Source organism: Saccopteryx bilineata, chromosome 2, assembly GCF_036850765.1.
Source record: "Saccopteryx bilineata isolate mSacBil1 chromosome 2, mSacBil1_pri_phased_curated, whole genome shotgun sequence".
Classification (NCBI taxonomy): Eukaryota; Metazoa; Chordata; class Mammalia; order Chiroptera; family Emballonuridae; genus Saccopteryx; species Saccopteryx bilineata.
The window spans coordinates 56,135,384-56,147,383 of record NC_089491.1 but is presented as its reverse complement, the minus strand read 5'-3'; the positions used below and the strand labels follow the sequence as shown (position 1 = coordinate 56,147,383).

The window sequence follows — 12,000 nt, the reverse complement described above, 5'->3', positions numbered from 1 at the left end:
CTGCCCCTCATTTAATAAAAAAAGAAAATTTTTTTCTTGTGATGAGAACTTCTAAGATCTTAGCCACTTTTGAATATGCAATATAGTATTATTAACTATAGTTCCCATAGTTAATAGCAACTAAAAATAGTTCCTCAAAGAACTAGTGAAAGAAAGAAAGTTCAAAGAAAGAAGGAATTGACATAGATCAGAGTACAAATAAATAAAATAGAAACTAAAAAGACAGAAAAATTAAGAAGAGCTGGTTATTTAAAAACATAAAATTAACAAATCTGGCTAAGAAAAAAGAGAGGACTCAAATAAAATCAAGAATGAAAGGGATATTACAACTGATGCCACAGAAATACAAAGAATCACAAGAGACTACTATGAATAATTGTACACCAACAAATTTGACAACCTAGAAGAAATGGATAAATTCTTAGAAACATACAGCCTACTAAGACAAGACATTCAAAGAACAATTAATACCAACCTTTTTCAACTTTTCCAAAAAATAGAAGAGGAGAGACCACTTCCAAATTCATTGGACAAGGCCAGCATCACTGATACTAAAACTAGAAAAGAATGCCACTAGAAAAGAAAATTACAGGCCAGCCCTGGCTAGATAGCTCTGTTGATTAGAGCATTGTCCCAAAGCACAGAAGTTGAGGGTTCCATTCCCAGTCAGGACACATACAGAAACAGATAAATGTTTCTGTCTCTCTCTTTATCTTTCTGTCTCTAAAAATCAATAAATAAGTTTAAAAAATTAAGAAGAAGAAAAAAATTACAGGCCAATATTTCTGATGCAGACATGCATCAGAATGCAGACATGCTCAATAAACTATTAGCAAACCAAATTAAACAGTACATTAAAAGGATCATACAACATAATCAAGTGGAATTTAATCCAGGGATACAAGGATAATTCATCATCTACAAACCATTATGATATGTCACATTAAGAGAATGAAAGATAAAAATAATATGATCATCTTAATACATGTAGAAAAAGTACTTGACAAAATCCAGTGTCCATATGTTATTTTAAAAAATTCTCAAAATAGTAAATATAAAGAGAAAGTACCTCAACATATAAATGCCACATATAACAAGCCTATAGCTAACATTATATTCAACAGTAGAAAGCCAAAAGCTTCTTTTCTAAGATCAGAACAAGACAAGGATGCCTACTCTTCCCACTTTTACTCAAAATAGTATTATAAGTCCTAGCCAGAGTAATTAGGCAAGAAAAAGAAATAAAAGGCATCCAAGTTGGAAAGGAAGACATAAAACTCACTATTTGCAGATTACTTTTTTAAGGCTTTAAGAAAGTAGTTAAGTCTCAAGTAGTATTATTTTGTCTCTGTAAACTGTTCTCTAGAAATACTTTATAATTAATCTAAAGTTATATATAATAATATCTACCTGAGATTGAACCCTAGGAGTTCTGATATTTAGGCTTATCACCTATTTAGCTGCACTTCCTCATTTTATCAAATAAATCTTAGGTAATTGGTAAAAATTAATGTTTGATTTTATTTTTCACTTTTAGTGTTAAATGTTTACAAAAGACAGTGAAGGATTCTTATTACATAATGTGTAGACCATGTGCCTGTGAACTTGAAGTTTGTGCAAAATGTGGAAAGAAAGAAGACATTGTTATTCCGTGAGTATTTCTTTTATGTTTGGGTTTTACTCTTTTTGTAATTGGTAAGTGAATTTTATTTAAGGAAATGTCCAGTTGCTTAGAGATTCTTAAGTTGCAATATATCAAATTAATATAGATGTTTTCTACCTAACAGGAAAAAGTCTAAATTTATCATTACCGTAAAAGTGAAACATTATATTTTTAGGAAATTAAAATATAATATTTATCTATGAAGTTCACATTCATTACAAAATAAGTTCCTTATTATGTAACTACTTTTCTTTAATGGACATCATGCATTAATTTCTTTGCACCTACTTTAGTGACAGCAATATTATAATTTGTTGGATTTTGAGTTAAATTAGTCTTCAAGGATCTTTATACTTATTTTATTAGACTTCTGTTATTTAGGAAATATATTGTAAATTCTTTTCAGCCTACAGAGTTAAATAGTGAAAGCCTGAGAAATAAAGAAAAGTTTTATTTCTTTCATCATTAGGTTTAATAAAGAACCAGAAAAGACAGAAAACATAGAAAATAATCTACATTCCAACTGTGGAAGAAGCTGCAGAAGAAATGAAGAAGAAAGTGATGATTTCAATTTTGATATTGATTTAGATGACACAGAAGAAGATGACAAATAGATTAATATATTAAAAGTTGATATAAAAACATGAAATTATGAACAACTTTGAGGGGTTTATAAAAAACTATGTATCCTAGTGAAGAATTTTTATAACCTATAGAAAATGGCAGCATTTATACATGGACAATATGATTGTGTATGATATTGGAATAATTATAAAACTTTTATCCAGAGTTTTCTTACAATAAATTTTAAAAGTAGCATATGCTAGAATATCTTCCAGAATTAGTATTATGATATCATAATACAGTTCATGGAATTATTTAGAAGAATATACTACCTAATATCAAAGTAAAAAAGGTTCAGAATCAATGGTTGTGTAAGAACTATTTTGTAGAAAAATGAGATGACATTACTATTGCTAGCCTCAAAAATTGGTTCTAGGCCTGACCTGTGGTGGCACAGTGGATAAAGTGTCGACCTGGAAATGCTGAGGTCGCCCGTTCGAAACCCTGGGCTTGCCTGGTCAAGGCACATATGGGAGTTGATGCTTCCAGCTCCTCCCCACCTTCTCTCTCTGTCTCTCTCTCCTCTCTCTCCCTCTCTATCTCTCTCTCTCCCTTTCTCTCTCCTCTCTAAAATGAATAATAATAAAAAAAATTGGTTCTAGGTATGTACCTTTTGAGAAAAATTTATCTCAAGTAAATGACCCGCGTAACAAAAACCCCTTAATGTTTGGTTGCTTTATAAAGCAAAAAGTTTATTTTTTTAATAGTAATATTAAACAAGGGTATAGCCATTTTTTTTGTATTTTTATATACATCATCACTTTCGTACCTTTCTTCTTTTGCATACTATACATACAGAAAAATGCATAAAATATATATATAGTTTAAGAAATAATTATAAACTCATGTATCTATCACCCTGATTAAGAAACTAGTCCTAAATATTTTAAAGTAGCTATCTGATTTTTGAACTCTTTTCTCTTTTTATTTTGAAAATCTCAAATCTAAAGAAAAATAGCAAAATAATACAATGAACCTTTATATACTTCTAACTGGATTTATATTTTTTAATAATTTGCTATATTTTCTTTGTATCTGAATAGGTGAATATAGATACATATTTGCTGAACCATTTGAAAATAAGTGGCAGGCATTGGTTTTGAACAGACATATTATGCACGTAATTTTCTATCTCTTCTTTATTTTATTATTATGAAATGTGTGAGATTAGTCCAGGTTGTTGCAAGAGCTCTGATTAGTTCATTTTACATTACTATGTTTTATTCTATTGTATTTACATACCACAATTTATTTATACTCTACTGTTAAGGAACATTTGAGTTATCTCAGCTTTTTCCTATTAGAAACACTGCCGCTGTGAGCACTGTTATATGTGTTTTTGGTACACGTCTCGTTTGTTGGTACACATTTTGTATGTATGAATCTAGCAGTGGTTGAGGGCATCAGGTCTGTGTGTGTTCAGTATTACAATACAATGCCATGCTGATTTTCCAGAAGGATTGTTATCTCCCTTCCCCACGGCAATGCATTAGAATTCCAGTGCTTTGCGTCATTTCCAACACTTGGTGTCAGACTTTTTAATTTGTCAATTAGACATGTGTCGCACATATTTCTTTGCTTTATTAATTTTTCCCTAATTACTAAGTTTGAGCTTCTTTTAATATTTTGACAGGTTTGGGATATTAGGTAATATTAAGGAATTGTTTTGGTGAAGTATGTGTAAGTGAAGGATAATAATGTTATTTAAGAAATGTAGCCCTGGCCGGATAGCTAGGTCCAGAGGGTTGCTGGTTTGATGCCTGTTCAGGGCAGATACAGGAATAGATCAATGTTTCTGTCTCTCTCTCTCTTTCTCTTCCTCTCTCTCTAAAATCAATAAATGAATTTGAAAAGTTGCATACTAAATACGTAAGGGTGTAATGTCAATTTACTTTAAAATATTTCAACCTAAAATAATTAAGACACATAACATTACAGTGGCATCAAAAATATGTTAACCAAGAATAAATTTTAAAAATACTCAAGAATTCTGTTAACAAAACTATAAAATCTTATCAAGAATTAAAGAAAATAGCCCTGGCCGGTTGGTTCAGTGGTAGAGCATTGGCCCGGTATGTGGAATTCCTGGGTTTGATTCCCAGTCAGGGCATATAGAGTGCCCATCTGCTTCTCCACCCCACCCCCTTTTCTCCCCTCCCTATCTCTCTCTTCCTCTCCCGTAGCCAAGGCTCCATGGCAGCAAAGTTGGCCTGGGTGCTTAGGATGGCTCCAGCAGCAATGGAGCAATGCCACAAATGGGCCAAGCATCACCCCCTGGTGGGCATGCCGGGTGGATCCCAGTCAGGCACATGTGGGAGTCTGTCTGACCGCCTCCTTGCTTCTATCTTCAGAAAAATAAAAAAATAAAAAAATTTTAAAAAGAGAGAGAGAGAGAATTAAATAAAATAGAGACAAAAATAGAAAATGATTTTTAAAAAGTGGAGGGAGATACCATGTTCATTATGTGGAAGTCTCAGTAGTCTGAGTTTACGTTCTTACCAAAAGTTTCTTTCCAATTTGTATGGCTTGCCTGTTTGCATATAGGTTTATTTCCTGGACAATAGAACTTTTGTGGTTAAAGAGACAACTAAATTATTATTAGGCATAAATAAGTTATTTCCCACCTGAATAAATTATAACTCCTCAGATTACCAGAAGGGGAATTTAACAGAGAGCATCACCCCGTGACATCTGCTGATAATCTGCAGTTCATTCTTTTGAGCTAAGCAAGGTTGTTTTGTTTTAACAGACTTAAATTTAATTGTTATATTTAGTTAATTTTTATTTCTTTAGGAATATTATCTTTTCTAAACTAAAAAGTTTTTTTTTTTTTAAATTGAAACCCAGCATGGATCTAAATCCTGCCTTGGTCACTTAGTAGCTGTAGGACTTGCTACAAATTAATCTTTCTGTTCCTTGGCTTCCATAAGGTTGATAGAAGGATTAAATGTGTTAATTTGTAAAATGCTTAGAACCTGTAAGAGCACTACACAATTATATTGATACTTTGAGTGTGTGTGTGTGTGTGTATAAATTCATTAGTAATAAACATCAACTTGGTTGTTTGCCTATATTCTGCAAAAGAACATATTGATATATATATAATGCAGAATGTTTATATATGAATCCTGTTAGTTGCAGATCCATGCTTGCTGTCTTGTTCCAGAGTGTTTTTTATTTTAACTACTGCCCTATAGTACTACTATATCATATGTCAAAAGCATTTCTATAGGTAAATAGAGAAAGCTATATTATATGGAGAATGACATGAACAAGTTATTTGGTGACTATAAAGCCTTGGAATAATAATGTTAATAATATAATAATAGCTAGAATTTATTCATTTAACAAATAATCTTTTTTTTTAATGATTTTATTTATTCATTTTAGAGAGAATGGAGAAGGGGGGTGGAGCATGGAGAAGGGGGGTGGAGCAAGAAGCATCAACTCCCATATGTGCCTTGACCAGCAAGCCCAGGGTTTTGAACTAGTGACCTCAGAGTTCTAGGTCAGCTCTTTATCCACTGTACCACCACAGGTCAGGCCTAACAAATTATCTTTGAGCACCTATGTGTGCAAAGCACTGTTCAAGAAACTTAGGATACATCAACCAATGAGACAAAGATACCTATCTTTCAGAGATAACCTTTCAGTGGGAGGAGACAGATAATAAGCAGTAAACATAATTAAGTTATATATTAGAAGGTGAAAAGTGCTATGAGAAAAAGTAAGGCATGATATGGTGAATGGAAGTTTAAGGGCATGGATGGGGTGGAAGGGAGGTTGTACAAATGAGTGGGAAGTAGGCTATCATTTTTAAATAAGGTGTCTGGGGAGACATGTTGGGGAGTAGTGCTCCCAGCCAGAGAAACAGCCACTACAAGTCTTCTAAAGCAAGATTGTGCCAGGCGAGTTTAAGGAACTGCAACGAAGGGAGTGACTAAATTGATTAAGAGATAGTAAGATCACATGCCTTTATGATTTTTTTTAATCTTTGGTTTTCATGCATTTGACAATGACTTCTAAGGAGTGAATTTCTTATTTATGCTAGCTAAGGTTTTCTAGGCTCCCCTGATCTTTGGTCAGTGTCCTTAAACAGACTTGGAAAATGGTTGGCCATTATTTCTTCAAATACAGCTCTTTCTTATTCTTGCTTCCTAGCGCTCCAACTACATTTACTATAGGGCCTTTTTTCACTCTGTCCTGTCTTTTTCATTCTTTCTTTCTTTCTGGGCTTCAATTTTTGTTTTCTATTAGCCTTCTTTGCACTTATTAATTCTATCTCTGAGATAATAGGATTAATGTGTTCAGTCTGCTTTTAAATCTAATACATTTTTTTATTTCAGATACTGAATTTTATAGTTCTAAAATGTCCACTTGATTCTTTTTTAATAGATTTTAATGGCCCTGGCTGGAGAGTTGGTTGGTTAGAGCATCATCCAGATACACAGGGTTGCTGGTTCAATCCCCAGCCAGGACATATATGAGAACAGACTGATGTTTCCATCTCTCTGTGTCTCTCTCTTCCTCTTTCCTAAATATCAATAAATGAAACTTTTAAAAAAAGATTTTAAAGCCCTGGCTGGTTGGCTTAGCGGCAGAGCATCAGCCCAGTGTGTGGAAGTCCTGGGTTTGATTCCTAGTCAGGGAACACAGGAGAAGTGCCCATCTGCTTCTCCACCCCTCCCCCTCTCCTTCCTCTCTGTCTCTCTCTTCCCCTCCCACAGCCAAGGCTCCATTGGAGCTAAGTTGGCCCAGGCGCTGAGGATGGCTTCATGGCCTCTGCCTCAGGTGCTAGAATGGCTCTGATTGCGGCAGAGCAATGCCCCAGAGGGGCCAAGCATCGCCCCCTGGTAGGCATGCCAGTTGGATCCCGGTTGGGCGCATGTGGGAGTCTGTCTGTTTGCCCCCCCCCCCAGCTTCTCACTCTCACTTTGGAAAAATACAAAAAAAGAAAAAAAAAGATTTTAATTCTGTTAAAACAGTGCATGCTACCTATCTTGTCCATCTTTTTTCTTTTTCTTTGATGTTAATTACAGATTTTGAAGTTTTTGCTCATTTATGTTTGCTTATAATTGATTATTTTTTGATTATTGGTTACTATCCTTTGGTTTGCATATCTAATAATTTTATTTTATGCTAGAAATTGTAGATGATACATTATAGAGGCTTTCTCTAAAAGTAAATTACTGTAGATCGCCTTGATCCTGTCAAAAATTGGGCTTAAGATTTGTTAGAGGTGATCTATTTCAGTTCTAGAATCCTCATTTCTGTCTCTTGCTCCTTGAGTGCTGCCGTTATTTATCCCTAGGAATGTGTTTTCTGGGGTCTGAATGCCAAGGCTGTTCACCAGGGCATCAGCACTCTGGGTAAGCCCAAACTCTAGCCCTGTGTAACCTTTGAAATCTGCCTAGCTCTGAGCCTTTCGGCAGCTGTTCTCTGCTAGGACTCCTGGAGTTGTGCCCTGCATGTGTGCAGCTTTGGAGACGGAGGAATGACCAGAGTAGAAGGAAAAGCAAGAAAGGGTGACCTGGAAGGCCAGGGGCACATGTATTGAGTGCTTAATATATCCTGGCACTCTGCTAAACTAAGCCCTTTACATGATAAACTCATTCAGTGTTCATTATGACTTTGTGCAGTGATAACTATTATTATTTACATTTACAGATGAGAAACAGGTGAAATAATTTGGCCAGAACCTATATGATCATCTGATCCCAGAACTTGTCTGCTTATTAGGTTTAATGTGCATAAAAATATGTGAGTTGCTGACTGGATAACTCCACTATTTATTCCAGGAGTGCTGTCAGGCCCTCTGTCATACCTTCATTTCCATTAATTTAGACGATTTAGAGCCTCTCTCTCTCTCTCTCTTTTCTGAAGACCTGTTGGGTCCCAGGAATCATTGGAGAATGCTCAGGTTTTTAGCTGTGGATGATGCAACTGAATTCAATTTGTTTTTTTTACTCTTCTGTCGTGACTGTTGATCTCCTCATATAAATCGTAACACCTGTAATCTTTCTAATTAGGTGATGCCACTTTATTATGAGACCTACTTGCAGAGTGGAAGAGATGCAGGTGTTTATACAATTCTGGAAGTATCTGTAGCTGTATTGGGAAAGTAGTGTAGTGATCATCTCCCATACAGCAATAATCATTAGGGGAGGAAAATCAAAGTTACTGCAAGTACTTGGTACTTATATATATATATTTTTTATCATATAAGGTAAACAACAATGTTTTGAGTATTCTTTATACGGTATTTCAGGTAACTAACCAGAGGCTCAGAGGATTTATAACTTGCCAAAGTAAAAAAGGTAAATGAATACGAGATTCAAACCAAGTCTTTGTGGCTCCAAAGCCTGTATTATATCTTTCAACCACATTTATACAAAACTACAAATATTTTATGTTTCTAAATGTGTTTTGCTTAAGTGAAATTTGTAACATTATTAACTAGAACACATCTCTATCTTTTCCTTATGTCTTTTCTAGTTTTTTCCTTTCCTTGTAACATTAGTCCTGTACTGAATGATTGCCCGGTTCAAAAGTTACATTTTAAAATAAATGATTATAGAAATCCTGTATATAACTGTGGCACAGATTTTTGTCACCCATTATATTCAGATTTGTTAGTATTACTGAATGTTGTAATTCCATTTTCCACAACTTTTACTGGAGCCCTTATGAAGTCTAGGGAGTGTGTTGGGATTACTGAGCTCTACTAAGGAATCCCACAATTTTGTCAGTTATTATACATACGGAAAAAATTATGAATTCTCAATTCTCATATGTAAGACTTCTTAAGGAAATGAAGCACCAGGCTTTCAAAAGATATTACTACATAAAATTTCACATGAAGTTGCACCTTTTATTTTTATATACCTTACATTTTTTTATAATCTTAAAAATGTGGGTTTTTTTAAATGAAATAATTTAAATTACCATATAGTTGGTACTTGGTATTACTGTAGAAGGTTTTCAAGAATAGGTATAAAAATACGAATTGTACTAAGTGTTAAGAAGTTGACTAAGTGATACAATGGTTCACCAAAATTTGGTTTAGGAGTTTCTGAAACCTCCAGAAAAATTAATTTGAAGTATATAAATTAACTTTTTCGTTTTATACATTGTCCATTGATGGACCTCACAGATATGATAAGCAAGAATCCACACACAAGAGGTTATATACTTTATGATCTCATTTATACAAACTACAAAAATTATCAAAACTAATTTGTGGTGCTAGGTGTAGGAACAGTGGTTACCTTGAGGGTGCAACTGACCCGAAAGGGGCATGAGGGAACCGTCTGGGTCCTGGAATCAACCGTATCTGGAGCTAGGTGGTGGTTCCACAAGTGTCTAGAAATATAAGGTTTAAGACTTAGGATTTGTTTACATTATTGTATGTAAATTTTACCTGAGTTCAAAAGTAATTAATTAAAAAAATTAATAGCATACCATTGTGAAACCCATGCCCTGAGATAAAGCAATGTAAACCTTGACTTGAGGAAGAGTGGGAGATGAGAGCACTCCGGGAAACTGGGAGGCACATCTGTTTGAATCCTAACCTGCCTCTTCCTAGTCGTGTGACCCTGGCTCAGTGTCCTTACCTATGTGAGGTTACCTGTGGGTGCCTTACCTATCTGTAAAATGAGGACAGTGATTTCTTTTTTTTTTTTTAGATTTTTATTTATTCATTTTTTTTATTAGAGAGAGAAAGAGGAAAAAGATAGAACAGGGGGAGGAGCAGGAAGCATCAACTCCCATATGTGCCTTGACCAGACAAGCCTGGGGTTTTGAACTGGCGACCTCAGCGTTCCAGGTCGATGCTTTATCCACTGCACCACCACAGGTCAGGGTGAGGACAGTGATTTCGATAGTATAAGATTGCTCTGAGTATTAAATATAGTATCCTCGCAGCTCCTGGCTCATAGTAGGGGCTCCATTTATGCTCTTTATTTTCTTTCATCTGTAAGAAGTTTGTTTTTTTTTTACCATTATAAAGAAAAATTATGGTACCATGAGGAACAGCATTCTGAACTACTGATAGAGGAAATGCATTGGCCCTGGGAAAATGGTCAGGTAAGGAAGGACGGTCCCCTACAGGATAAAACTGATGTCCCTTAGCAGAGGATATTACAGCATGTCCACAAAGACAGGAAACATAAGATAAACTGACTTTTAAACTCTTTGCACATTAAATAGTACACACAGTATGTTTTCTGCTGAAGTACTCTAAATTTAAAGCAGTAGGTCCCATTGTTATTCTGGGAAAATATTTCATACACTAAGAGTGTCTAGACTATTTGGGGACACAGAGAGAATACTGTACTTATACTTCACCCAAAAGCATACTGAGCATACTACTTGGAAGTGCAACTGAAGAGTTACACACTGTTTTAAAATAGATTTCTCCTGTGTTTGTCGCCTCACAACACTTGTGACTGTCAGCTGAGCAAGGCAGGTGCAGTGTGAGTGGCTGGCTGTCATGGACAGGGACAAAAACAAGGCTTCCTGAAACAAACGTATTTCTTGGAAATAACTTTGGACTCCATTTCTTGGCAATGGGAATAGTACATTTCAGATTCTATTAACTGATTGATTTATATGTGGGAAGTCCTCACTTGGTAGTTCTGGAAATACTTAAATGATGTGCCACAGTCTGTAAAGTTGAGAGAATATCCTACAGAAAATGAAAATCCCAGAGGAAGGAAGCCACATGGGAGCATGCTATCTGGCTCGGGATGGCCACGATCACTTAATATAAGGTTTGTACTGTAGAATTGTGACCCAATTGATTCTAATTGAAATCGGTCCAATGGGATAGGTTGCAGCCAAAACAGGAATCCACAAAACTCCATTAAATGCTTGGATAAGCATCCGAGCAGTCAACCTTTCTGTATTTTTTCAGTCATTTCAGTCATACGACTTCCCCTTTTCTACAATCCACTGGTCAAGCACATTTTGCCCACGCAGGGGACATGCCTGGAGTCCAAAAGTCAATCATGTTTTTCCCAGCTGAAAACTGACTGCAGAGATGACTAAACACACTATGGAACTGAATGTAAAGTAATAATTTTGCTTTTTTTGTTTGTTTAGTGTTGAATTAGGAAAAAGATTTTGAGGGAGTTTCAGTTCAGGGACAGCTGACCTCACCAGTTTACATGTGCACTCTGTATCATCAACAGACTGAATAAATAACACGTCTTGCATATGCAGCTACCAATTTTATATGCAATAGATGTGATTATTAAATGCAAATCCAATTAAAATTATTACAGTTCACAGTATTCTTGAAATTATGTATTTCCTCAATTTATACTGAAGTCCATTGAAATCAAGTATGCAGGATTGTCACTGTTTTTGCTGTTAAAAAGGAATGTTGGGCCTGACCTGTGGTGGCGCAGTGGGATAAAGCGTCGACCTGGAACACTGAGGTTGCCGGTTCAAAACCTTGGGCTTGCCTAGTCAAGGCACATATGGGAGTTGATGCTTCCTGCTCCTCCCCCTTCTCTCTCTCTCTCTCTCTCCCCTCCCACTCTCTAAAAATCAATAAATAAAATATTAAAAAAAAAAAAAAGGACTGTTGGGCTGGGAGTGGTTGGGAACCACGATAAAAATAGCCTTCATTGTGCTATATTGTTAAATTCTATAAAAGTATTTCCACAATGTAGTGGTAATTCCGTCTTGAAACTTTTTAAATTCTGAGG

At 35.3% G+C, this 12,000-nt stretch overlaps 1 protein-coding gene across 1 annotated transcript in view; it reads left to right on the top strand.

The window, feature by feature from the left end:
• Window positions 1-11,670, top strand: part of C2H9orf85 (chromosome 2 C9orf85 homolog) — a 102,205-nt gene extending 90,535 nt beyond the window's left edge. Inside the window, exons 3-5 of the mRNA XM_066257102.1 lie at window positions 1,538-1,651; window positions 2,133-2,663; window positions 2,890-11,670. Coding sequence (XP_066113199.1) covers window positions 1,538-1,651; window positions 2,133-2,277 — 259 coding nt within the window. The 3' untranslated portion in view covers window positions 2,278-2,663; window positions 2,890-11,670. The remainder of the gene's footprint in view (window positions 1-1,537; window positions 1,652-2,132; window positions 2,664-2,889) is intronic.
• The last annotated feature ends 330 nt before the right edge of the window (window positions 11,671-12,000 follow it).